This window comes from Nerophis ophidion, linkage group LG09, assembly GCF_033978795.1.
Source record: "Nerophis ophidion isolate RoL-2023_Sa linkage group LG09, RoL_Noph_v1.0, whole genome shotgun sequence".
In the NCBI taxonomy this organism is placed as follows: domain Eukaryota; kingdom Metazoa; phylum Chordata; class Actinopteri; order Syngnathiformes; family Syngnathidae; genus Nerophis; species Nerophis ophidion.
In genome coordinates this window covers 38385852-38413827 of record NC_084619.1, presented here as the reverse complement: position 1 = coordinate 38413827, position 27976 = coordinate 38385852, and the positions used below count along the sequence as shown (strand labels likewise).

Here is a 27976-nt window from a genome sequence, read left to right as displayed (position 1 = left end):
CCCCCAGATAAAACCGCCTAAGAGGATAGTAAAAGAAACAATGCAGCAACAAAGTTGGGTTGGCTACAACTTTACTTCTTTTTAATGACAACATACAACACAATCAAGTGCAAAATCACAACTTCACAGCATAAGACAGACAAAACGTGACTAATGATTAAAAATTCACACGTTTGTCAGAAACACAGGCAAAGGATTTCATGAAATAAAAGATGTTAATAACAGCAGTAATACCAGTAAAAAGTACAAATAATACAAAATGTTAGAACAATCCAAATACATTTTTAGCAGATGTACATTATATAAGGGGTGTGTGTGTGGGGGGGGGGGGGGGGGGGGGGTCACATGATCATATAAGCAATAATCAGTTAAGTCATCAAGAAAGAGAAATTAGGACATAAATATGAAACACTATGTTGGCAAAATATGATCCACTTCTTGCTGCACTGGCTTCAAAAACGGTTTCTCGTTCATCATTAATGGAAAAGCAGCAAATAAATATGAATAATTCAGAATTATCCATCCATCCATTTTCTACCGCTTATTCCCTTTCGGGGTCGCGGGGGGCGCTGGCGCCTATCTCAGCTACAATCGGGCGGAAGGCGGGGTACACCCTGGACAAGTCGCCACCTCATCGCAGGGCCAACATTAGCATTCAGCAAATCTGACAACACCTTTCATGTTTTACACAACCTCTTGTTTGTTTGCACTGCCAAGTGATTAAACCCCCTATCACCACTAGAGAGCAGTGTTGGTATCCAATAGGGACATCAACTTCAATTAAATTATCTTTTAGAGCATTCATAAAATAATTTAAGTTTTTGAAAAAAAAAAAAGGTCAGCATGAATCAGTGATTTTAAGTGATTTAATAATCTACAGTAGGTTATTTGGTTAAAGTTTATGTAATTTTTTTACATTCATATTTATATATTGTATTTCTTGACCAAAACAGTCTTTTGTCAACAGTTCAAGAGAACACTGGAGTATTTCATGATGGAAATCAAACCATCGTGTCTATAAGGTTTGCATGAAACCAAATAAGGTTCAAACTGGACTGTTTTGTAGCAACATGAGCACCATTGCACAAACGTTGCAGGCAGTTAAGTCGCCACAACACAGAAATGCCACACTGAAGACCATATAGCACAGATCCCTGCTGTTTATGGGGTTACATTCCCAGGCCCTCTGTGAATGGCAAACTGCTGTATAAAAAGCCCCAAAAATGCACATGTGTGATTCATTGGGCTCGATTTGGTACCGGGCCACATAATTTTTTTTAATTATATATATTTTTTATTAAATCAACATAAAAAACACAAGATACACTTACAATTAGTTCACCAACCTAAAAAACCTCCCTTTTTCACGACAAAAAAATAAAATAAAATAAAATTCCCCCCCTACCAGGCCGCGGGACAAATTATCAAGCGTTGACCGGTCCGCAGCTATGTTGGGGACCACTGCTCTAGAGCAGGGGGCCCAACAAGTATCCCACCAAAGAGTCAAAGAATAGTTGCTTAAACTCTTTGTATTTTTTTTTTTACAACCGTTCAGCTAAGACATTATGAATCTATTTAATGACAAATTAAAGCATTGAAAAAATTAATACAATGTTTGAATGTTTTTTTTTTTTTTTGTAAATAAAGAACACTTTAAATGCCGCCCGTCATAAATAAAACACAAACAGATCACTTCTGCTTTCTTTTTGACAAAGTCCCTCACGCGATGAAAGCTGGATAACATTGTCGGAGTTATTCAACACATTTCCAATTCAGTTTATCACATTAATAAACAATGACATAGTACTGTACGGAAAAAAAAAGGGGTGTTAGCAACATCATGTCTGGTCAAAGCATCTACTTGCCAGAAATTGTTGAGTCAATTGACTAGTGAGACGGCGCCCTCTGCTGTATTCATATTAGCAGCACTCTTTTCCCCCCAGCAGATAGCGCCATCAACCCAATTTCTATTTAAATTTCCACTAAAAATGTTCACAATTTAAAGCAGATAAAATAAATCCATAAATATGCAGGGATGCAAACTGCAAATCGTGAACAGGTAGGTGATCCATTGTAATGTAACACGATAGGGGTATAATTTTTTTCATAACAAAGCTTATAAGTGACCCAAAAATACTTCTCACTTTTTGCACAATATCCCACACAGAACAGCCGCAACCAACAAGGTGCTTAAAGTACTTGCCAAGTAACAGACCATTATTTAGGTCCACAGTAGTCTCTCACAGTATTCACCATCACCCCTTTAAAGGGGAACGGACCATTTGGGGGGGAATTTTGCCTATAATTCACAATCATTATGAAATACCAGAATACAGTTTTAATTTTTTAATGCATTTCAATTTGAAAAGAAACAAATAAAAGTCCGCTCACAACGGAGTCAATGAGGTCCTCTATTCTGCCCATTAAGCCCTCTAAATAACTATCCAAAAAGCACCAACAATAGTCCTGAATATTATCCAAGTACTAGTGATAGTGTTATTATAAGCGCTGACATAGACAAACTATTTATAGCAGCGCTGTGATCACAGAGAACAAATCAACTGGTGCTGCTCTATGACATCACCTGCTGGTTAGCTGTTTCGGAACTCGTGAAAGTTTAATAGAAGGTTAAGGACATAATCTAAGAAGTTGGTCAACATTGGCATCCAATTTAAACCTGGAGATGGTTAAAAAGACAAGAAAAGACGCTTGATCAAACCCCCTCTTTTCTTTGCAATGATTCTTCATCTAAATAGGAACATATCTACATCCTGACAGTCGGCATCCCATTGAGAGCAGACAGTGTATGGTAAGTGATGTTTTATTATGTTGTTGTCTCTCATAAAGTCTGCAGTGATTAATAATCAGTGATGTTGTCCAAGGAAAAAGTGAATGTTGTGATGCGTTTGTAAAATTAATGCTTGAAATGTCCAAAATACAAACATATTTCATGTTATTATAAATGTTCCTGTTACTACATTACATACATACTTACAGGATGTAAATAAAACTTTAATGGAGGTTTGGATAGGCAGAATAGTACAACCCCTATAGGCTACATTATAAGTGGACTTTTGATGTCAATAATAATTAATAATAATCAATAGTTAGAGGTTCAGAATCAAACAACAGTTCTGGCTATAAGAATAACAAATTGCATAATTTTTTTGAAGACCTAATGAACCTCTTTCAATTACAGAAAAACATGTGTGTTCTTGTCTTACATAAGTAATGATAGGCAAAATTCCTAAAAAGAAGTATAGCTCCCTTTAAATGATACAAACTATGCATAAGAGGGGGCATGATTTCCCAAAATTCACATTATTTATATATTTTTTCAAGCACCAGCAGAAAGGTAACCAATTGAAATTGGAAATAAAAGATTGTTGCTGTATATTTTCAGTGAGGTAACAGACATTTTCTTTCATTTCAAATGTTTGGCAGATTTTCATCACTTTTTGGATTTTAACACATAATTGGTTATAGCCGATTACAATGTGTGGACATTGTAAAAACGTATTCATTTCAAACATATTTTCATTAGCTTGAACTTATTAATATTTGTATTAGAGGGTGTTTTCCTTTCCTCGACTGTCAATAACCAGCTGTCCTAAATGGGTCAACGTGGTGCAGGGTGTAAGGTTGGACTGGGAAAAAAGGGCCAAATTTCCACATTCCAGCAGGTTAATGTTTGACATGAGGATAAGCAAACCATCGTCAACATCAGCGGATGACCACAAACAAGTGAATGCATCACAGGCATAATAAAGATATGGCACGTACCGTCAATCATTTGTGTGCCAAGCTGTTATCTAAAGTCTGTAATGTTATCTGGTCTAAAGATGAACAAATTCACATTGACAGGAATGTTTGAGGGACAGTCTATACATAATGTGAACGCATGAAGCAAAGTTGTTTAACTCACTAATCTGACTTTACTACTAAGTCCATAAAACCGGCAGTGACGTGTGCATTCACAGGCTCCTGACAGACTTGATTTGTTTCACTCATCTGTCAGATCAGTGTTCCAACACCAACGCAATGAATCCAAAAGAAAAACAAGCTCACAGGATTGACTCAATGGCTTCCGGTGTAGCCTCCGGGGTTTTGGTTTGGTGACTGACAAGAGGTGAGGTCTCCTCCTCTGCCTGGATGTTGGCCACTGCTTCCACCCTTACTTCTGACAGCTCACCTCCTTCCTCCCCCTCCTGCTGCCTTTTCACCTCCTGCTGGTTGATATGATGCAGGATCCCGGCACCCAGAGCATCGCCTTCCACATTGACCACTGTGGTGGTACGATCCCTGTGCACACCAAGACAGACAGAACTGACACACAATCTTCCAAAACAGAATTACCAAGGTTTCCCACCAAATGGACGACACAATAAAGGTATTCATTTCATAGTTTATGTTTCTTTGTGATATACGAGCAAGTCAAAGTACCTGGTTTGCTGCTGGTCCAGTGGAAGCTGTTTTAGGGTACTTTTACAAAACAGGCTAATAAAAACAGGAACTTTGATGACCTTGCAAATACGACTGAACGTACTGTAATACACTTAACAGGCCAGTAGTTGGCGATGGTATTCAGTGCGTCCAAACAAACCATCTTTTCAATACCTTTCTTCTGAGTATGATGGCTTCGATAAGCAGTGGTTCTCAATTATTTTCTGACGTGTATTGTGTCCTGCTTTTACTTTGCCTTTCCATCTAAGGCCACTTTCTGAGGGCAATGGCACAGCACATCGATAGGCTGTTCACTTGCATCCCCTGTTGTGTAGTGTTATACAGTCTGTGATCAGTTCAGTTGATAGTGGTTCAACTGGTTTGCAAAGATGAGTGAGGAGACTGTAACTGTCTTACTCAGTAGAACATTACACTTTAAAATACAGTGGTAGGGATACACACATTAACCAGTTTCCCTATTACCATGATTTAAAGTGTCCCGGTCATTTACCATATTTTCCCGACTATATAACGCTACTTTTTTCCCCAAGTTTTGAGCCCTGCAACTTATACAAAGGTGTGGCTAATATATGGATTTTTCTTTAGCAGCTAAATTATAGAATGGATTACGCAAAGAAGTCAAACAATGTACTTAAATGATCCACTTAAGAAGCTGTTCAAACTCAAAACACAAGGAAGAAGAATCCTGATAAACATCTTGAACCTAACTAAAAAAGGATAAAAACTTATTCATCTCATATAGGATGAATAAAGACATCAATGACGTTTCTGTTTTGTTGGATGAGCCGTTTCATTTGCCATGTTACAGGCACCACTTGGAAACAATTTACAAAATAATTTTATGTAAATATCTAATATCAGAATGTATCAGTGCGGTTAATATATGAAAAATTTACAGGATTGTGTCAATTCTCGGCTGTGTCCTGTTTGTTTATTTGAAACGGGCATTGTACAATACATATATTGTACATAAAATATATTGCTACAGTACACGTTAATTTTCATTCAGAGATTCAAGTACATATAATCAAAAATACAACTGTGGACAAATTGTAGTTCAACCTCTAGTGGAAATGCTCAAAACTGAAATTATGCACGCAATTTAAAGCATAACAAAAAGCCAAAAGACGACTATCTCAATTTACCGCATTTAAAGATGTTTGTGAAGGACATTCTGACAGTAAAATTGTCCTTGTGTCAAAACATAAAGGTTTTTTCAAAGGTAGTTTAAATTATGCACGCAAGTAATTACCGTATTTTTCAGAGTATAAGTCGCTCCGGAGTATAAGTCGCACCTGCCGAAAATGCATGATAAAAAAGGAAAAAAAAACATATATAAGTCGCACTGGAGTATGAGTCGCATTTTTTGGTGAAATGTATTTGATAAAACCTAACACCAAGAATAGACATTTGAAAGGCAATTTAAAGTAAATAAAGAATAGTGAACAACAGGCTGAATAAGTGTACGTTATACGACACATAAATAACCAACTGAGAAGGTGCCTGGTATGTTAACGTAACATATTATGGTAAGATTAATTCAAATAACTATAACATATAGAACATGCTATAAGTTTACCAAACAATCTGTCACTCCTAATCGCTAAATCCGATGAATTCTTATACGTCCAGTCTCTTACGCAATGAGCTAAATATTATTATTTGATATTTTACGGTAATGTGTTGATAATTTCACACATAAGTCGCACTTCAGTATAAGTCGCACCAACCAAACTATGAAAAAATCTGCGACTTATAGTCCGAAAAATACGGTAGCTGCGATTATCCACACTGAATCAAAAATCAAATTAATGACTTCCCAGCAGACACAAGACATCAAAACAACATTGACAACGTGTTGAATTAGGTCCTGATGTTGAGCAACTCAAACATTAAAACAACATGCTCTTTTACAACGTTAAATCAATGTTTTGACGTTGATTTGACCAGTGAATTTTGGTCGATTCCCAACTAACAATGTGGATCCAACGTGAGACGTTGTAAGAATTTACAAATACAACTATTTTGGAACAGTGTTTCAAACCTGTTTAAAAGGACATGTATGTATAATCAATGTTGTATCAATGACTTGTTCCTAATGGGTTGAACAAAACAACTCTCAACATTGATTTCCATGACACTCGGAAACAAGCAGGAATCTATTATTTTTAGGTATGAATAAGAATGAAGGTACAAATATGTCCTTTTACTTTACTCACACAATCCAATCAACAGCCAACATGAGGGACAGATCTTTGGTCGGCAAGCCGATGGCCTCCAGGATGATGGCAATGGTGATGATGCCACCAGCTGGGATGCCTGCTGCACCAACACTGGAGGCGGTGGCTGTCACCCTAGAAAGCACAACTGAATGATCATTCACTTATTTTCAAAAGATCTCAGTTGAGTTGTGAAGAGGTGAACCTGCACACAGGGCAGTCATTTACAGGATACAAACAAGCGTGCACGCTTACATGCGCATCTTTGGATCATTTAGTCTCCAATTAACCTAAAAAGCATGTTTTTGAAATGTGGGAGAAGAAAACTCAGACACAAGAGTCAAACTCACAACCTTCTGACTGTGAGGCAGATGTGCTACCACATTTCCACCATGCTACCAACAATTGTTATCAGTATGTATAATGTTGCTACGATGATTGCTGGTGACAGAGAATGTGAGGTTAATTTGATTCTTTTGATTGAGTTTGTCGCTATAACAGCTAGCTGTGCACTTACAGGATAGTGAATATCTGTCCAGCATCAAGCTCGACGTTGTTGAGTTGAGCGATGAAGACAGCAGCGATGCACTGGAATATGGCCGCTCCATCCATGTTGACTGTGGCACCAATGGGCAAGATGAAGCGGCTAATGCGTTTGTCCACGCCGTTGTTCTCCTCCACACACTTTATCATGGAGGGAAGAGTTGCTGAGCTGGTGGGAAAATGGGGAGATTTTTCATCCACATGTATTTTTTTTGTCTTTAAGAAGTTAAAACACGTCCATAATTTGATACAAATTATTTGATGAGCTGGTTTTTAAGTCATGTGTGTGACAAAAGTGGAGGCAATCAAAGTTTGAGTTTCTGGAACAAATGCAGTGCAATTTGCAAATGTTAATTCACTATATGCAGCATAAACAGTCACATCCAACATCTTTCCCACACATTCATTTATTTGTCGCTGCCACAAAAAAATGGGCGATACCTGTTCGACTTCACTCACAAAACACACTATAATGGGACTGTCTGTCAATGGAGGTTGTTGTTACAACTCTGTACAGTAGATTAATTCTGAGTCTTCACACACTACACACCTGCTGTGCCACATAATAAGAAGATGTAGCTGGAGAGATCAGTGTTGCCAACTTAACGACTATCACTGGTCTTATTGGACACATATGGAGACGAAAATGAAATCACGTATCACAAGTGACGGTAAATGGATTATACTTGTACAGCGCTTTTCAACCATGAAGGTACTGAAAAAAATCCTGCACACATAGCATTTCCCCTAGAATAATAGATGACTCACATATTGTTTTTTGTAGTGACTGTGCCAGAGGTGAACAGGCATTCTACAGAGATGGCAAATGATGAGGCGTTCAATCTATTGCAGCACCAATCAAATAATCTCAAAATCCCCCTCATATCAATTCCTAGATGTGATTAAATTATTTAAGGCGCACTACGCAAAATAGACGTAAAGTTATTAATGTCAGTGCTACGGATACCATTAACAAAAATGCCTCAAAACAGCCAACTACCTATAATATGGGCTTTTTAAACATCAGATCATTGTCACCCAAGACGTTAACAGTTTATGAGGTCATTAGAGACAACAATCTTAACGTCATTAGTCTCAGTGAAACTAGGCTAAAACCAGATGATTTCTAACTATACCAGTGCACAAATTGCCCGTCCCCTTAAAAGGGGTGGGGTTGTCGCACTAATATCCAATGAAAACCTTAACTTGAGTGTTAACCTAAGTAATAAAGTTAAAGTTAAATCTTAAAGTACCAATGATTGTCACACACATACTAGATGTGGCGAAATTATTCTCTGCATTTGACCAATCACCCTTGATCACCACCTGGAAGGTGAGGGGAGCAGGGGGGTGATAACTATAAATCATTTGAGGTGCTTACTATGAGGTCTGTAACACCGCTAACTCTCCATCTGGCTGTTGTCTACTGCCCCCCTGGGCCCTATTTGGACTTTATCAGCAAATTTTTAAAGTTTGTCAATGATGTAGTGACACACGCAGATAATATAATTATAATGATAGATTTTAATATCCATATGAATACCCCATCAGACCCTCCGTGTATAGCGCTCCAGACTATAATTGATAGCTTACACAAATAATAAATAAACCCACACAGCGCAACAGTACTAGTCCTTGTCCAGATTGTCACCACCTCCAAAGTTTATAATATTTGAAGTTCTGACTCAATGTCAATCTACTATTAACCAACGCTTTAGCAGGCGCAACATTAATGGTGTCACAATTACAACTCATGCTAGCCTACTGCCCTCAGTAATTCACCATTCCCAAATTATGTGGGCTCTATCGATAACCTCACTAACAACTTTAATGACGCCCTGCGCAACGCCATTGATAGTGTAGCACCGTTAAAGCTAAAAAAGGCCCCTAAAAGGCGTACCCTCTGGTTCACAGAAGAAACCAGAGTTCTTAAACTGTCATGAAGAAAGATGGAACGCAAGCTTTACCATCAAGCATGGAGTGATAATTTAAAAACCTATAAACACACGTATACCTCAGCTGAGATTAATTAGTACTCCAATCTCATCCGCCTGAATACAAACGATCCTAAATATTTGTTCAATACAGTAGCATCAATAAACAAACAAGGGACTCCTCCCAGTAGCTCCACCCACTCGGTTGAAGACTTTATGAAATTCTTTACTAAGACAATTTAACTCATTAGAAAGGATATTAAAGATAACACGTCCCAGATCCAATTGGGTTCTATTAACACAGATAAAAATGTATGTGCTGATGATTAAAGTTGAATATAACTCAATCACCGACAAAGAGATGACTCGTGCAGGAAAGTGCAGTTATACCTGGAGCAGGTGGCGAAGGCGGTTGTGAAGGGCGTAATGAGGCCAGACAGGAAACTGAAGGGGTTCTTGCGTGTGAAGCCGAAGTATATGAGTGGCAGGATGATTCCGCCGTGGATGATATGGCCCAGAATGGAAGCAAAGATGTACTTTCCCAGGCTAGCGACCAATAAAACCACATCGTCCATCTCCACAATCTTACTGGCCACCAGGAACATGATGCCGAAGGGAATATACCTGAATATGTGCGGTAACAAGCAAAAATTAAGAAGGCAGTCAAGTAAGAGTTTTGGATCTGTTAATCTTCTGATGGAAGTGTTCAAATAGTCCATTTCTTGACCTAATAACCCAAAATGTAAAAGGTTTTAATGAAAACTTCTTGCCACTTATCAATTAAAACCCTTAGGTAAGTCACTCACCACATGATCCAAGACACCAGTACCATGGTTGCCTCGTTGAAGGCATTGAAGAAACGGATAAGTTCCTCGCCCTCATCTCCAAGCTTCCTCAGTGCCACACCGAACACCATAGCAAATAACACCAGACCCAGGATATTCATGCCATCTGCTTCTGTCCCAACAGGCACCTGAAAACACAACGTACTGTAGATGCCGTAAACGCTTGATAAAAATCTTACCACAGAGTTTGCTGTTTGCACTTCTTCACTGAGGACCCCAGCTGAAATGGCTATGGCTTAATCTTCTAACAGGACAACGCTGTAACAAACGTTATTACATGATAGCCAACCACAATTTGATCTCATTGCATAACCTTAGACATCAATTTACCTTCTTTTGAATACCAATCATCCATGAGTGAGATCGGCTGATATTTTATTTAAGTTTAAATCACAATCAGTATCATTAAAAAACACAGCAGCAGTGTAACAATATAAACACAATATTTAAACACTTTACTATTTGTAATTTATTACATATAGTGGTTTGAGCAAAATAGGGTCAGGAATGCACCAAAAGACGTCCATCTAATACTGATTTTTGATATTTGGTTAATGTTCTGTTTCGAGCTGCTTACAGCTCCATCTACACTTTTCTTAGAGTTTACTCAATTTTGCTTGTCTGCTCCTGCTTCATGTTACTACTGTAGTTTCTGTTACAACATTTTCTATTTGGGTTTATTTTTTTTGTCAAATTTGAGGAGCAGCCTGGACAAGTCTTGTGTTATCATTGGTGCTAACCTTCCAGTTCCTGTAACATGTTTAGCCTGGACTTCCAGTGACAAATGTATTTTATGTGCCCCAATGGAGGTAATGATTAAGTTAAAGGGGAACATTATCACAAGACCCATGTAAGCGTCAATATATACCTTGATGGTGCAGAAAAAAGACCATCTATTTTTTTAACAGATGTCCGAACTCTAAATGATTGAATTTTGGCGAATTAAACACCTTTCTGTTTATCGCGCTGGAGGCGATGACATCAGAATGTGATGTCGCCGAGGTAACACACCCGCCATTTTCATTTTCAACACATTACAAACACTGGGTCTCAGCTCTGTTATTTTCCGGTTTTTTTACTATTTTTTGGAACCTTGGAGACATCATGCCTCGACGGTGTGTTGTCGGAGGGTGTAACAACACTAACAGGGAGGGATTCAAGTTGCACCACTGGCCCGAAGATGCGAAAGTGTCTGCCGCCAGACCCCCATTGAATGTGCTGGAGTGTCTCCACATTTTACCGGCGATGCTAAGGCAAACATGGCACAGAGATGTATGGATAACCTGCAAATGCATTTGCAACGATAGTCAACGAAATCACAAAGGTGAGTTTTGTTGATGTTGACTGCCAGCTAATCGATGCTAACATGCTACGCTAATCGATGCTAACATGCTATTTACCGGCGGTGCTAAAGCAGACATGGCACAGGGATGTATGGATAACCTGTAGATGCATTTGCAACTATATTACGTTTCCTTCCACCCACATTTAATGCGAAAAAAACACTTACCAATCGACGGATTTAAGTTGCTCCAGTGTCAAAAGATGCGAAAGTCCTGATCGTTTGGTCCGCACATTTTACCGGCGATGCTAACGCAGCTATTCGGCCATGCTATGGCTATGAATAGCGTCAATAGCTATTCGCTCAATAGCTTCAGTTTCTTCTTCAATACTTTCATACTCCAACCATCTGTTTCAATACATGCGTAATCTGTTGAATCGCTTAAATCGCTGAAATCCGAGTTTGAATCCGAGCTAATGTCACTATATTTTGCTGTGGTATTCCCATTGTTTGTTTACATTGGCAGCACTATATGACGTCACAGGGAAATGGCCAGTGTCTTCGCAGAGAGCAAAAATAAGGCACTTTAAAGCTTTATTTAGTGATATTCCGAGACCGGTAAAATTTTGAAAAAAATTTCAAAAAATACAACAAGCCACTGGGAACTGATTTTTATTGTTTTTAACCCTTTTGAAATTGTGATAATGTTCCCCTTTAAGGGAGCGGCTGCCTACTGGTGATGAACATACAAAGTTAGCCTCTGTCAGCCAGGGGACCAAACATTGATTAAGTATGAGCCACAGGGGATCGTTTTTTGTGATTGGCATTGAAAGGCATTAATTAGCATTGGTCGATCACATACTTTTTTTTATGGAAATTGGCGGATAAAAGCAAATCACTATTAGTCTTATTATATACATTCCTGAGAAACAGCGTCCTCTACAGTACACATTGTATTTTGGTCTATTTTGTCAGTTACAGGAGCGCTGTGCTGTTTTTAAGGACCTTCTGCAAAAAAGCTAATCAAAGATCATCTCTATGACAGCACTGTACAGTCTTCATAAGAATCTGCCACAAAAATGTGAGTATTTCAGAAATGTTATGAACTGGGTTCAGTTCATAAACCAAAACTATGAAAAAGAGAGGACCTAAAACGGAACATTAAGAAACACAAGTATAACTAAGTCAAACAAGTGACTATTGACTGTATCTGAAGTAAACAAGTTAAAGCAACACCTTAGTTACATAAACCACATCTGAAAAAAAATTGTAGCCGACAAAAATGAGGACTGAAGTTGTGCCTTGAGAAACACCAATTACACGCTTGGACCCCAGTGTTCTATGTTTGCTAGCAAGGTCAAAATATCAATGCAAGGATCTGCCAATGTGTTCACAGAGATCCAAGGTCCTTTTACAACAGGAATACTGAGGTTTTGTGAATTTGTTGCAAAAATGTTTGTCTCCCAAGTTTGGAACTGAACTCAGGGGGGGAATAGTGTCAGTAGAAGTCCATGTCTCAGCAAATTTTCAACCTTACGTGTGCGGCGGTTCACTATTGAGTGTCCTAATATTTTCCAAATTACTGTTTGGTGGAACAGGCTCCTGAAGTGTGTTGCAATGTTCTACAATCTTTTTCAATCTGTATTTAAGATAATAATGGTTTTCTATTTTAGACGCTCATGAGGAAATATGTGGACTTTTACTGTAGGTACAGACTATGCGGGTGCATACTAGTCTGGGAAGAGATGTGGGATTCAGTGAGCTGGATAATGATTAACAAAAAAGGACTGAGGCAAATCCTGGTTCTGTCATCACCCATTGTCTCGAAGATCCCATAGCTCTACAAGCTTCATCCCCTGTCTCCTGGGGCGAGGGCTCATCATGACCCATGGCAAACTAAATATCATGGACGAATGCCAAAAGCTGATCGTTTATCTGGTCTCCTAAAGTGGATAAATATGGGGGAAAAGCAATATGGGGGACCATGGTCTCTTTTTCCTCCCGGACAAACATTTACATTGTAGCAGATATTTACACTGTGTTTGTGTGAACGCACTGATACTGGAATGGATGTGTGATGCAAACATGTGGTCGTAATAATCCACACAATATTTATAATAATAATAATATTAATGGATAAGATTTATATCGCGCTTTTTTATTGTTAGATATTCAAAGCGCTAACAGCGATGTGGGAACCCATCATTCATTCACATCTGGTGGTGGTAAGCTACATCTGTAGCCACAGCTGCCCTGGGGTAGACTGACGGAAGTGTGGCTGCCAGTTTGTGCCTACGGCCCCTCCGACCACCACCAATCATTCATTCATCATTCATTCACCAGTGTGAGCAGCACCGGGGGCAAGGGTGAAGTGTCCTGCCCAAGGACACAACAGCAGCGATTTGGATGTCAATAGGTGGGAAGCGAACCTGCAACCCTCAGGTTTCTGGCACGGCTGCTCTACCCACTACGCCATGCCGCCCCAAATAAGACTTCAATATTTAAAAAATGTTTTTTTAAAGCTGACAATGCAATTATCTACACAAGTTATTTGATGTTTAAGATACAGGACTGATGATTGCCTGCAAGAGTTAAGCCTGGTGTTTACTTTCGCATCACGTAACTTGCAAAAACGAATGCTGTATATTTGGTCAAGCAAATCTTGAACCACAAATAGGCGGGGAAGACAGTCATAGCTATGTTGATAACAGACCATCATTATCATTGATGCCGTCATCATAGAACTATTACTGTTATTGATACACATATTGTTGTGTTGTCCTTTAATTGCTCAACCCCTTTATTCTCTCGAGGGGTTCTAGCTACTCTCGCTGCCCTCTGTCCCTTAAACAAACTGGTCCACCTCACAGAGCCTGGGATCTTTTTATGATCGTTGGTTTTTCCTTAGCTCAGTCGCCAAGAGCCAGCTCATGCTGGGTGCAGTTTCGTGGTTCGAGACCTGTACCATGTGCACATTTGCACTGTTTTGCTTCAAGATATTATGCTGATATAGACTACATTTCGTTGCTTTGCTAAGCCATCTATCAGTATATACGTGTAAACACGTGTTTGCAATGTTTGCATGTATAGGAGTATGTGGTGGTTAGAGGTCTTCCCACACATACCTTTTGGTAGAGGGTAGTGCCATTGGTGTCATTGCCTGAAGCAACCATCTTGTAGCCGGTGGCATACTGCAACACAAGGTAAAAAAAACAGAAAACCTTACATATTCCAGCAGTTCATTCTAGTAAAGAAATGTGTGGTAAATCACAGGATTATTTTGTTGATGTATCTCACAGTAATTGGCCAAATGGAAAAAGTCATAAAACGAGTGATTTTCAAAATCCCCACAAACCATTAACGCATCACAACCAGACCAGCAGGCCCTACCTGTCTTTAAAAACCTATCAGATACAGGATTTTTACTGTTATTGTTAATAAATAATACATTTACTTGAATACATAAAGGGGACCTATGACAATTTAATCTATACATAAAACACTTCCCTGTGGCCTATATAATATGTATTGGATATGATTTGGTGTAAATTTTGCACACATTTTGCTCCTGTAACATTCATAACCCATCTTTTGAGTCTGTCTGCAAACAGTTCCCTTGTGGAGGCGTTCCCAAATTGCAAATGAAACCATGCCCAACCCTCTCCAAAAGCATCATAATTTATCTTTTGGAAATGACACACGGTTATATGTTATTCTGGAAAATAAACACCATGGTTGTTTTTTTTTTCAGTCAAAATAAACTTTATAAACATTAAATATATTCACCGAGTCAAATGAGTTTTATTTTGCTTGCAATAATACAAATGTATTCAGAATAGTTTTTTCTTTGTAAACTTGTAACTTTTAGAACACAGTTCCATTATTTAAACCAGAATACACAGAACAACACTTGATCCGCAACAGTAAATACTTTGCTTCAGTATTGAGAAAAACACCAAGTTTAATCTTTGAACCTTGACTTTTTTTTTTTTTATTCAAATTTGAGGAGCAGCCTGGACAAGTATTGTGTGAGCACTGATTCTGACATCCTAAACAAGCATTAGTCTATGTGTGTAGCTGTGTTTGTATTCACTCTGACGAACATTAAAATGATCATACCATATTTATGTGGAGACATTTCTATTGCAAAGTGTGTGAGTGTGTACATTACTCATACATGACATGGTTTTAAAGATCAAGGTGCCGGTTTTTATGCTTCTCTGCAGTTTAATCCACAGTTGGACCTCTTCCACAGGGATCCGTCACCTTATAGACTGGATAGAGACATGTAGAAATGTGGAAGGGGGGGTGAATGCACTCACTGACCTGACTGCACTTTGAAACTCACTTGTCTACTAATACAACGAGTCACTAAGTTTATAATACACATCCCCCGCTTTTGCTTTATGTTTCACAGATGCTGAACAAGTACATTAAAAGGGACTTGCACAATGCAACAAGTCCGAAAAGAATCAGGAAGCAGACTTAATCCTAATTGTTCTTCATAAGAATACATAACAATGAATAAATATGTGGGTTCTTCCGAGGATGTCGTAGTCGTAGTGGTTTGTACAGTCTTCTGAGGCATTTGTGATTTAGGGCTATATAAATAAACATTGATTGATTGATTGATAAATACTTAAAAATAAGACATTTAATCAAGAGATTACATAAAAATAATAGTTTTAGCTAGTTTATCAAAACAAACAGTTTGAGAATGTAACTGCTCTGATTTGCATATACTGTAGTATGCCATCCGGCACACTTGACCATTGTTGATGCCTATTCATAATCTTCACAGACATAATAATTGTTGAAAATGGGCCGTATTCAAAGGCAGTGAAGCGAAGTTGGTTGCTAGGCTGGCTGGAATGGAATGATTTTGCCATGGAAACGGCTGGTGGGACAGAGTCCTCGTTAAGAGGCATTATAAGGCTGCAAGCACACCAGTGTGGATTTACGGCGGCTGTAAATGAACGCAGTGTGGCGTCCGTGTGGTCGGAGATATAAATTCAAATGAATTATCTCCGCTGGACACATGTGATAGTGAAACATGAACTGATTATCAGAACGGAAGGTTAATAATTGAAGTGCTGAAACTCACAGAACGGAAAGCAGCAGCCACCAGATTGGACGGGAATAAGTTCCTGTGAAATATATTGAGAAGAGGTTAGACATTCAAAAAAGTTACTATTTCTCTATTGGAGTTCATGTGAGTCAGCCGGTTTTACTCAAACTTCAAAAGTCCAAAATGTTCGCTTCATTGAAGAGGCAAAATTGGTCCTGAGTGTGGGTCATCACTCCAGCGTGTGTGTCTTTAACACAGTCGACTAGGAAAAGCTCAGGATAAGCAGTGAAAAATAAATGTGAAAATAAATAAATAAATCACACACACTTCAGAATTGTAGGTTGTTGTGGACTAATCCAAAGTGTGTATAGGTTATCATCACACACTGCTTGTTCCCAGGATGGTTCATCAGGTCCACATATTTCCTGACTGAACAATTGTTCAATCACTGATCTACATCACCAAAGCAGGTGGGTACAAAGATCAAGTACTACTAAAACAGTGGTTCTCAAACTTTTTTTACCTAGTACCACTTCAGAAAAAACTAATCTCTCCAGGTACCACCATAATGACCAACATTAAAATACAGTAGCGTAAAACGTCTAAGTATTCATTAAAAACAACAAGGTTTTATTTAACAAGTATATTTGATATTTCGGGCAGTGTAACATTACCCACAGTTTGAACAGTAACACCGTGTTGGAATATAGGAAAACAAAACACTACTTTAATCAAGTGATTTGTTGGCATACCACTAAATGGAGCCAGTGTACGACAGTTTGAGAATCACTGTACTTAAAGGATTACACATGACTTATTTCGTTCTGCATGGTTTCAATATTTCATGTTCAATATATTAGAGCATTGGAGGGTTCTGATGATTTAAACCAAGGATGTAAATTTTTTTTACACAGAAGGCCAAATACAGAAAAAATACAAAAAAAAACTGTTGCTTTGTTAATAATGCATTGCTGCAATATTTGTAAAGTAAATTGGTTTTATCTAAGGATGCACCGTCTGTCTGATCAATTTTCATTAAAAAGTATGATCGCCATTGATAATTAACGCCTTAACGCCGATCACAAACGGCGATCCCCTCTGGCTGACACTATTTATTTTTAGTCTCCTTGCTGACAAGCGAATACAAAATACGAAAATAAATTAAGCAATCACTTACTGTACTCTGTCTGCTTCCACTGGGATGCTGACTGATGGGATGTTCATATCTTCCCATTTATAATGAACAACTAATTAGAATCCCCATGTAGGTACAAAAAACGAACAAAACTCAAAGGCGGCTCAATATGTCAATACCTGGATAAGCTAGTTACCTCTCTGTGATTGCGGCGCCGCTCAAAGTAGTTCCTCTGTCTTAGCGCTTATAACAATATCGCTAAGATTTGGTTAATATTCAGGTCAAGAGATGTAAATTGAGTATTGTTGGCGGTTCTGGATGTTTTTAAAGGGCTTTATGGGCTCTACATTACTCTATTGCTGTATATTACTAATAAGAATGCATTACTAAAGAAAACCACATGCGGTCATGTCTTACAAAGGGATTGGTAAATGATAGGGAAGAATTCCAAAAAAAGTGCAGTTCCCCTTTAATCGTAGATTCTGTTTTAGCCAACAATTTATTGATTCTGTCGATATGATTTCGATGACGAGTAAATCATAGGGCCCTACACAACTCCAAGTTATAGCTGACATTTATTGTACTGCCCTCAGCTGCGCTCCAAGTTCAGTCACTCTGTTCATATGTATGATTCGGGTTACTTCTGCGTACCTTGTAACTGGAAGTGGGGTGGTAAGAGGTCAACTCCGATTGGCTATTACACCCTGGTTGATCGAGTTAATATACACACAGTATGCGCAAAGCTGATCACCGTGATCAACCGGAAATGTATCACGGTTATCGATCACAATCAAATAATCGCCCAGCCCTACTCAACAATACTGCTACTTGCTGGATCTGCTTATCACTCAGCTTCCAAAACAAGTAGCCATACTTGCCAACCTTGAGACCTCCGAATTCGGGAGATGGGGTGTGTGTGTGTGTGTGTGTGTGTGTGTGTGTGTGTGTGTGTGTGTGTGTGTGGCTGAGGTGAGGGAGGGGTTGAGGTGGGTGGGGTTTGGTGGTAGCGGGGGTGTATATTGTAGTGTCCCAGAAGATTTAGTCCTGCAAGGTGTTCTGAGTATTTGTTCTGTTGTGTTTATGTTGTGTTACGGTGCGGATGTTCACCCAAAATGTGTTTGTCATTCTTGTTTGGTGTGGCTTCACAGTGTGGCACATATTTGTAACAGTGTTAAAGACGTTTAAACGGCCACCTTCAGTGTGATCTGTATGGCTGTTGATCAAGTATGCTTTGCTTTCACTTATGAGTGTCTGTTAAAGCCGCATGTATTATGTGACTGAGCCGACACGCTGTTAGTACGGAGGAAAAGCGGACGCGACGACAGGTGAGAGAGGATGCTAAAAGCAGTGCCTGTGAGGCATGCCCCCAATATTGCTGACTGGGTGGAAATTTGGAGAAATTCGGGAGAATGGTGGACCCGGGAAATTTTCGGGAGCGGCACTGAAATCCGGGAGTCTCCCGGAAAAATCGGGAGGGTTGGCAAGTATGCATGTAGCTAATCCTCCATATATTCAGGCTTAAAAATATAAGGTCACCATCATTTGTAGTAGTCGTTGGCTCTCATGAAGTCTGTCATGATTAGAAGTAGTGTTGTTGTTGAAGGAAATAACAAATGTGATGGGTCTGTGAAATTGATGCGCATGTCGTATGCTTAAAATGTCCAAAATACGTAAATAATATATCTTAATATGAATGCGCCTGTAATAACAATACATACATATACAGTCGTGTAATGAATATATAAAACCTTGATGGAAAATTCTGGGGGTTTTTTAGATCGTTGTAGGTGCAATAGAGCGAATAACATTACCGCCATTGTTAGCTGACTCTTGCTCTCATTTATTTACAAATTAGACCTGCTTTGACCCATCCGCGGGCAAGTTAAAGGAGCATATGCAGTCAACATCCATCCATCCATCCATTTTCTACCGCTTGTCCTTTTTGGGGTGGCGGGGGGTGCTGGAGCCTATCTCAACTGCATTCGGGCGGAAGGCGGTGTACACCCTAGACAAGGCAGTTAACATACATTTCGTGTTTAATCTGCTTTCACACAGGATAGATGCAATAATGTTTTGTGGTTATTCGCATGCATTGACTGCAACAGTTTGTTCGGATGAAATAAAAATAGGCACATGACAATAAACTTAACAATACAACACATGTTGACACAAACTGACCCATGTTTTACAGCAATCATCAACAAACAAGTTCCACTGCACTTGGCTGCTTATCTTTTTTGATTATCATTGTAAGATGCAAAGCATAACTGGTTAAAGTGTAATGTGTTTTCTTGCCATTACTTTTAATCTCCCTCTTCTTGTCGAGCATCACCATGGTCTTTCCCACAGACACCAAGCTGAATGTGTTTTCATTGTTATCAGTAAAACACACAGAGGATTACTGGAAGCTGTGGCTTTTCCACATACAAATGTTTGTTTGGGGTAACTTTATCCCCGAAGGTCACACCCCACTGAGCCAAAGAACACAACCTTTTGCCACATTTATTCCCATGGCTGGAACACATCTGAGATGTTGAGTAAACTCAGGATGACTTAATAAACGCTGCTTCAGCTGTTTCATATGCCACCACTACAGTGTTCCTTCGCCATTTTACGGTTCACTTACTACGCTCTCAGTGCACAAAAGCGCTCAATTTTTTTATTACAAAAAGAAACAGATTAATTTGTAGTTCAAAACATATTTGCTTTGTTTCTCATGTTTTTTGCTCAGCTTTTGCAAATGTGATCTCACCAGTTAAGCGTATTTGACGGTGACTTCATTACGTCATTTTTGTTGCATTCGCTTTCCAACAAAGTCGGCATACTTGCTCAACCGTCCGTGTTGATGGGCTCATCTTTCTCACTCATTTGAAGCTAAAATATTCCCAGAGAGGACATTTGGCTTTGCAATTATCATTTTTTCTCCTAATTTTTGTTACCTCACAGAGCTCTTAACTAGCTAGTAGCGACTAACGAGACTTTGTCCGGACAACCTGTGTGTGTATATTAGTGGTGCCGCCTCTGCCCTCCAACACAAAGATTGTGAATGACTGACAAGAGGGTTCACAACGGTCATTTAATTGTTCAGGTGCTAAGAGTGGAGCACAAAGTGAACTCTCTTGCACTATGTTTGAAAGCGAGACACAAAAAAAACAGACGGACATGTTAATTTATCAATGGCAGCAAAATTACAAGTTCATTTTCATTAAATCGTTTGAATAATTATTTATTGACTATTGGCCCAGGCTTATTGTTATGTGTGTCTTTTCTGTTTTAATATGCCAATGTTGAGAAAATGTAATTTATAAAAACATCACAGCAAGTGGTGCAGTTATGCACATTACAGTACTGTAGGTTTACAGTGGGGCTGATTATTTAGTGAATAGGTAATCTTTCAATTAGTTGGTTTGATTAATCGAGTAATCGGATAAAACACACTTCATAGCCTCAATGCGTATTTGAGGGAACATCGTTAAAATAAATATAAAAATAGAATTAATAAAATGTTTTTCTGTTGCCCAAAAACACACATTATAGCCTCAATGCGTACTTGATGGAACATCGTTAAAATAAATATAAAAATAGAATTAATCAAATATTTTTCTGTTACCCAAAACATATTTTTTTCTAATAAATACATATTGTCAACAACGAAATTCTGCATTAATAAAAATAAATAAGTGAACAAAATTCCTGCTCTCATGTGCGCTCTATTGCATCAGCCGTACAGAAACTATGTTGACGTATTTAAAGTTCTAGGGAATTCATGTGGTCCATTTTAGTAATTTTCTTATCAATTATACTAGCCATCAGAACCACAACATCTGCAAAAAAGCAGAGACCTAATCCTGCAGCCACCAAACCAGATCCCCTCAACGCCTTGACTGTGCATAGAAATTCTGTCCATAAAGTTATGAACAGAATTGGTGACAAAAGGCATCCCTGGCGGAGTCCAACCCTTAATGGAAACAGGTCCGACTTATTGCCGGCAATGCAAACCAAGCTGATCATACGGGGAGCGGGCCGCCACAATCAGACGGTCAGACAACCCATACTCTCTGAACACTCCCATCAGGACGACCCGAGGGACACGGTCAACTGTAGTGCTGCACGATTATGGCCAAAATATTAATCACCATTATTTTCATAAATATTGAAATTACGATTATTTACTGATAATTGAAACATATTTTATTGCACTTTCGATTTTAAACAAACACTATGCAAACTTGTCTTTCATTTCAAAATTAAACTATGAAAATGATGACTGTTAAGAAAAGAAGGAAAGTGTTCTTAATGCTTAACGTGTCTCTGCACATTAGATCATTTGCTTGGATGTGCACACCAAAGTGCAAGCCGTTGTGGCATTTGTTGTTGGTGAAACGAGCGGGAGTGCCTAGAGAACGCCGAGGCGTGCGGTCGTGTTCCGGGGTTAAAATGTGTGTCTGTTGGTAGCCTGTGGGAAACGCGGCAGGTGAGGAGGGCACCAATGTAGTAACGCTTTTATTTATCCTAATATTTACGGGAACGACAGGGCTGGCTGATCTACCATAAAACTCTGTTGTCACTTACTCTTACTCGCCCCCTGGTGGTTGGCTGACTGTTGGTTGAGAACGTGCTTGGTTTAAAATGCAGCTGAGCCTGTTTTTTTAAATGTTAGTATTGCCGACTATCACCTTTATTAAATCTTAGCTGCCACAATTGTGATCACTTCCCCCAATGTCCACGCAATGCTGCAGATTCTTGTCAACCAAGAAAACCCATCAGCATCCAGAGCCTTAAGGAACTTAGAGCGGATCTCATCCACGTCAATAATGAATAAAGCAAAATACAAAACCCAAAACCAGTGAAGTTGGCATGTTGTATAAATCGTAAATAAGAACACAATACAATGATTTGCAAATCCTTTTCAACTTATATTCAATTGAAAAGACTGCAAAGACAAGATATTTAATGTTTGAAGTGAGAAACTATGTAATTTTTTGCAGATAGTAGCTCATTTGGAATTTGATGCCTGCAACATGTTTCAAAAAAGCTGGCACATGTGGCAAAAAAGAGTGAGAAAGTTGAGGAATGCTCATCAAACACTTATTTGGAACATCCCACAGGTGAACAGGCTAATTGGGAACAAGTGGGTGCCATGATTGTGTACAAAAGCAGCTTCCATGAAATGCTCATCATTCACAAACAAGGATGGAGCAAAGGTCACCACTTTATGAACAAATGCGTGAGCAAATTGTCAAACAGTTTAAGAACTATATTTCTCCATGAGCTATTGCAAGGAATTTAGGGATTTCACCACCTACAGTCCGTAATATCATCAAAAGGTTCAGATAATCCAGAAAAATCACTGCATGTAAGCGGCATGCCCGTGACCTTTGATCCCTCAGTCGGTGCTGCATCAAAAACCGACATCAGTGTGTAAAGGATATCACCACATGGGCTCAGGAACCCTTTAGAAAACCACTGTTGGTAACTACAGTTTGTCGCTGCATCTGTAAGTGCAAGTTAAAACTCTACTCTGCAAAGCGAAAGCCGTTCATCAACAACACCCCCGGCTTCGCTGAGACCAAGATCATTTAAGATGGACTGATGCAAAGTGGAAAAGTGTTCTGTGGTCTGACGAGTCCACATTTCAAATTATTTTTGGAAACTGTGGACGGCATGTCCTCCGGACCAAAGAGGAAAAGAACCATCCGAACTGTTACAGGCGCAAAGTTCAAAAGCCAGCATCTGTGATGGAATTGGGGTGTATTAGTGCCCATGGCATGGGTAACTTACACATCTGTGAAGGCACCATTAATGCTAAAAGGTACATACAGTATATGTTGCCATCCAAGCAACGTCTTTTTCATGACACCCCTGCTTATTTTAGCAAGACAATGCCAGGCCACATTCTGCACGTGTTACAACAGTGTAGCTTTGTAGTAAAACAGTGCGGGTACTAGATTGGCCTGCCTGTAGTCTAGACCTTTTACCATGATTTAAACAAGTTGAAAAACTTATTTGGTTGTTACCATTTAGTGGTCAATTGTATGGAATATGTACTGTACTGTGCAATCTACTAATAAAAGTTTCAATCCATCAATCAGAACCTGTCTCCCATTGAAAATGCGTGGCGCATTATGAAGCGTCAAATAGACAACGGAAACTTAAACTGTACATCAGGCAAGAATGGGAAATAATTCCACCTAAAAAGCTTAAAAAATGGGTTTTCTCAGTTCCCAAACATTTACTGAGTGTTGTTAAAAGGAAAGGCCATGTAACACAGTGGTAAAAATGCCCCTGGGCCATCTTTTTTGCAATGTGTTGGTGCCATTAAATTTTAAGTGAATGATTATTTGCAAAAAAAAATTGGTTCTCAGTTTGAACATTAAATATCTTGTCTTTGCAGTCTATTCAATTGAATATAAGTTTAAAAGGATTTGCAAATCATTTTATTCAGTTTTTATTTACAAATTACACAACATGCCAACTTCAATGGTTTTGGGTTTTGTATGTTCTAGACCAAAAATCATTCCATATTCTCTACTGCTTGCTAGGGTTACCATGTCTGAGTTATTGTGTAGAAATATGGGGAAACAACTACAAATGTGCGCTTCATTCAATAAAGACGTTAAAAAAAGATAAATTAGAATAATACATAATGTTGGATGTACAGAACATACAAACTCTTTATTTATTGAATCAAAAATATTAAAATTCTATGACTTGGTGCTTTTGCAAACAATGTTATACAAAGGAAACTATAACTGAGTCTTTGTTTTTTCCCTTTTAAATAGAAGCATTTCATCTGAACAAAACATAAAACAAAGCTTTTTTTTTTTTTAAATCAAATTAATCGATCGTTTCAGCCCTAAACCACAGTACTACAAGCAGCTTAGCTTAGCATAATAAGCATATCCAAGTAATGCTGGAGAGAGCAGTCCACCTGTTGCAGAGAAAACCATCAATTGCTGACTAAATGGGTATGTGTAGTTAAGACTAAACATTTGTTAAGTTAAAAATAAACCCTTTTCCAACAGCTGTCACGGTGGGAATTTGTTATCAGACAGCTTCTCTGCATTTTGTTAGGTACTGTTTATTTTTAAAAGGGACTTATGATGTTTTCTGACTTATAAATCTTGTTAGAATGCTTGGTACTTGCATTAAACAATGTCTGAGCATCAAATAATAAATTTATTATTTGGCTGCACAATTAATCCACATCAAATCAACATTGAGGTTTCATTAGTGCAGTAGAGTAACCCCAAGAGGCTGTAGGTTGTTTTTTTTTTCATTTGAGTGACAGACATTTCTTTGTTTTGTGGCTTCAAACAGGAAGAAAGATAAAAATCGCAATTAGGTTCCAGCCCTAGTTCAGTCATTTAAGTGTGAACTTGCACACAGTTTTGAATGACTCAGACCGAAAATTTTTAAGTGTGGAATCAGTGGTATTAAAGATTGTCGGACGTACTTATGTGGTCATTCTGGACATGCCATTTTTGGCAAACCCCCTGCCCCATTTTTGTACATTCCTTCTTGTTTCATGCCATCCTGCCTGCTTTATGTCTATATAATAATTACTACAGTAGAGAGAGGATTCATATGGCTCCATTTGTCAGTTTAGCCGTAGAGTGTTGAATATCATAAAATCTATTTAGTGGCGATTCCAACTTTGTAATGAAAACTACAACTAAGATGCACATTACAATCATTCAACTGGTGTGTACTAGGTAAAATACATACAATATTAACGCTCTCAGGGCACAAAAAAAAAAAAAGAGCACACCATAAACTTTACACTAATGCCATCTGACGTCTTGGACTTGTAACTGTAACAGCAATTCAGTGTCAGGCCAGCAAATGAGACTCAGAAATGTGATAATGAAACTAGATATAACAAAACAACAGCTTTTATCATAATCAGCTCATTTTTAAATGGTTCTTTTAAAAAATAAATTTTATTAGCAAAAACAATTGCTATATATTAACACACACAAATGAACTGATAATTGGCACTGTTGAGTACCGATATCAATTCCTAAGTACCAGGAATTAGTACCGTAACATAGGGCTGGGCCTATAAAACAATATCAATATACAAACCCTGTTTCCACATGAGTTGGGAAATTGTGTTAGATGTAAATATAAACGGAATACAATGATTTGCAAATTATTTTCAACCCATATTCAGTTGAATATGCTACAAAGACAACATATTTGATGTTCAAACTGATAAACATTTTTTTTTTGCAAATAATCATTAACTTTAGAATTTGATGCCAGCAACACGTGACAAAGAAGGTGGGAAAGGTGGCAATAAATACTGATAAAGTTGAGGAATGCTCATCAAATACTTATTTGGAACATCCCACAGGTGTCCAGGCTAATTGGGAACAGGTGGGTCCCATGATTGGGTATAAAAACAGCTTCCCAAAAAATGCTCAGTCTTTCACAAGAAAGTATGGGGCGAGGTACACCCCTTTGTCCACAACTGCATGAGCAAATAGTCAAACAGTTTAAGAACAACGTTTTTCAAAGTGCAATTGCAAGAAATTTAGGGATTTCAACATCTACGGTCCATAACATCATCAAAAGGTTCGGAGAATCTGGAGAAATCACTCCACGTAAGCGGCATGGCTAGAAACCAACATTGAATGACCGTGACCTTCGATCCCTCAGACGGCACTGTATCAAAAACAGACGTCAATCTCTAAAGGATATCACCACATGGGCTCAGGAACACTTCAGGAAACCACTGTCACTAAATACAGTTGGTCGTTACATCTGTAAGTGCAAGTTAAAGCTCTCCTATGCAAAGCCAAAACCATTTATCAACAACATTCAGAAACGCCGCCGGCTTCTCTGGGCCCGAGATCATCTAAGATGGACTGATGCAAAGTGGAAAAGTGTTCTGTGGTCTGACGAGTCGACATTTCAAATTATATTTGGAAACTGTAGACATTTGTGTCCTCTGGAACAAAGAGGAAAAGAACCATCCGGATTGTTATAGGCGCAAAGTTCAAAAGCCAGCATCTGTGATGGTATGGGGGTGCATTATTGCCCAAGGCATGAGTAACTTACTCATCTGCGAAGGCACCATTAATGCTGAAAAGTACATACAGGTTTTGGAGCAACATATACTGCCATTCAAGCAACGTTATCATGGACGCCCCTGCTTATTTCAGCAAGACAATGCCACACCACGTGTTAAAACAGCGTGGCTTCCTAGTAAAAGAGTGCGGGTACTAGACTAGCCTGCCTGTAGTCCAGACCTGTCTCCCATTGGAAATTTTGAAGCCTTAAATACGACAACAGAGACCCCAGACTGTTGAACAACATAAGCAGTACATCAAGCAAGAATGGGAAAGAATTCCACCTGAAAAGCTTCAAAAATGTGTCTCCTCAGTTCCCAAGCGTTTATTGAGTGTTGTTAAAAGAAAAGGTGATGTAACACAGTGGTGATCATGCCCTTTCCCAACTACTTTGGCATGTGTTGCAGCCATGAAATTTTAAGTTAATTATTATTTGCAAAAAAGAATAAAGTTTATGAGTTTGAACATCAAATATCTTGTCTTTGTAATACATTCAATTGAATATGGGTTGAAAAGGATTTGCAAATCATTCATTGTATTCCGTTTGTATTTAAATCTAACACAATTTCCCAACTCATATGGAAACAGGGTTTGTATATTGCGACAGACACGTAATCAATATCAATAAAAAAATGTGTTCAATAAAACGTTTAATACAAAGAAGTCTGTTCCGATTTAGATGCACGGAAACAACAGGTAGGAAATAACGTGCAGGACTGTATATGAAACTTAAATAACTATATATAAAACATGTGGTACTTTAACAGAATAATGTGGTCCAATAAAATTTGAATAATAATAACTGCATAACATACATTAATTTCCATAATGGATGTTATGGAAACTAAGACTAACAGACTAAATTAAATGTTAAACAGACCACGTAACTTCCTGGCACTAAACCAGAAAAAAAATGTTCTTCTCAGGTTTCTCTTAGTTTACATTTTGTCAGATGGCATTAGTGTAAAGTTTATGGTGTTTTATTGTAATTTTAGAATGCTGTTTTTGGAGGGAGGTTGTGATTAGCACACTGCAGGTATGAAGATTAGCGACGTGGCATGGACAGGACGGCGAGATGCAGCTGGCAGGTGATTAGATGTCGCAGGTGGTACGCGTTAATCTAATCATCTGTTGTCTTTTTAACAGTGATCGGGCAGCAAAGGAGGTGGCTTGTGGAGAGACTGAAAAGTTGATGAGCAGAGATTGAGTTTGGAACAAACGTGTGAGATTAAAACCTGTCAAAACCTGACCCACTGGTTTCCAGCGTGCATCTGTGGTACTTGTGAGTAAAGAAGCGTACAATTGGCACCCAACGAAAAAAAAGAAAAAAAAAAAAGAGGGAAGCTGCGATGTCGTCACCAAGCCCAATTGTTGGCAGAAATATCGACCGCAAATCACCGGCAGATGGA

At 38.6% G+C, this 27976-nt stretch overlaps 1 protein-coding gene across 2 annotated transcripts in view; it reads right to left on the bottom strand.

Annotated features, from left to right (window-relative positions):
* Positions 1-60: 60 nt before the first annotated feature.
* The window catches only part of slc1a4 (solute carrier family 1 member 4), a 41521-nt gene continuing 13605 nt past the window's right edge, over positions 61-27976 (bottom strand). The window contains exons 2-8 of one of the 2 annotated variants that reach the window (XM_061910966.1): positions 16392-16434; positions 14413-14478; positions 9967-10133; positions 9551-9784; positions 7201-7395; positions 6684-6818; positions 61-4302 (exon numbers count right to left, since the gene is read on the bottom strand). In XM_061910966.1, the coding sequence (XP_061766950.1) occupies positions 4065-4302; positions 6684-6818; positions 7201-7395; positions 9551-9784; positions 9967-10133; positions 14413-14478; positions 16392-16434 (1078 nt within the window). In that variant the 3' untranslated portion in view covers positions 61-4064. The remainder of the gene's footprint in view (positions 4303-6683; positions 6819-7200; positions 7396-9550; positions 9785-9966; positions 10134-14412; positions 14479-16391; positions 16435-27976) is intronic. The other variant, XM_061910967.1, reaches the window with a different exon arrangement.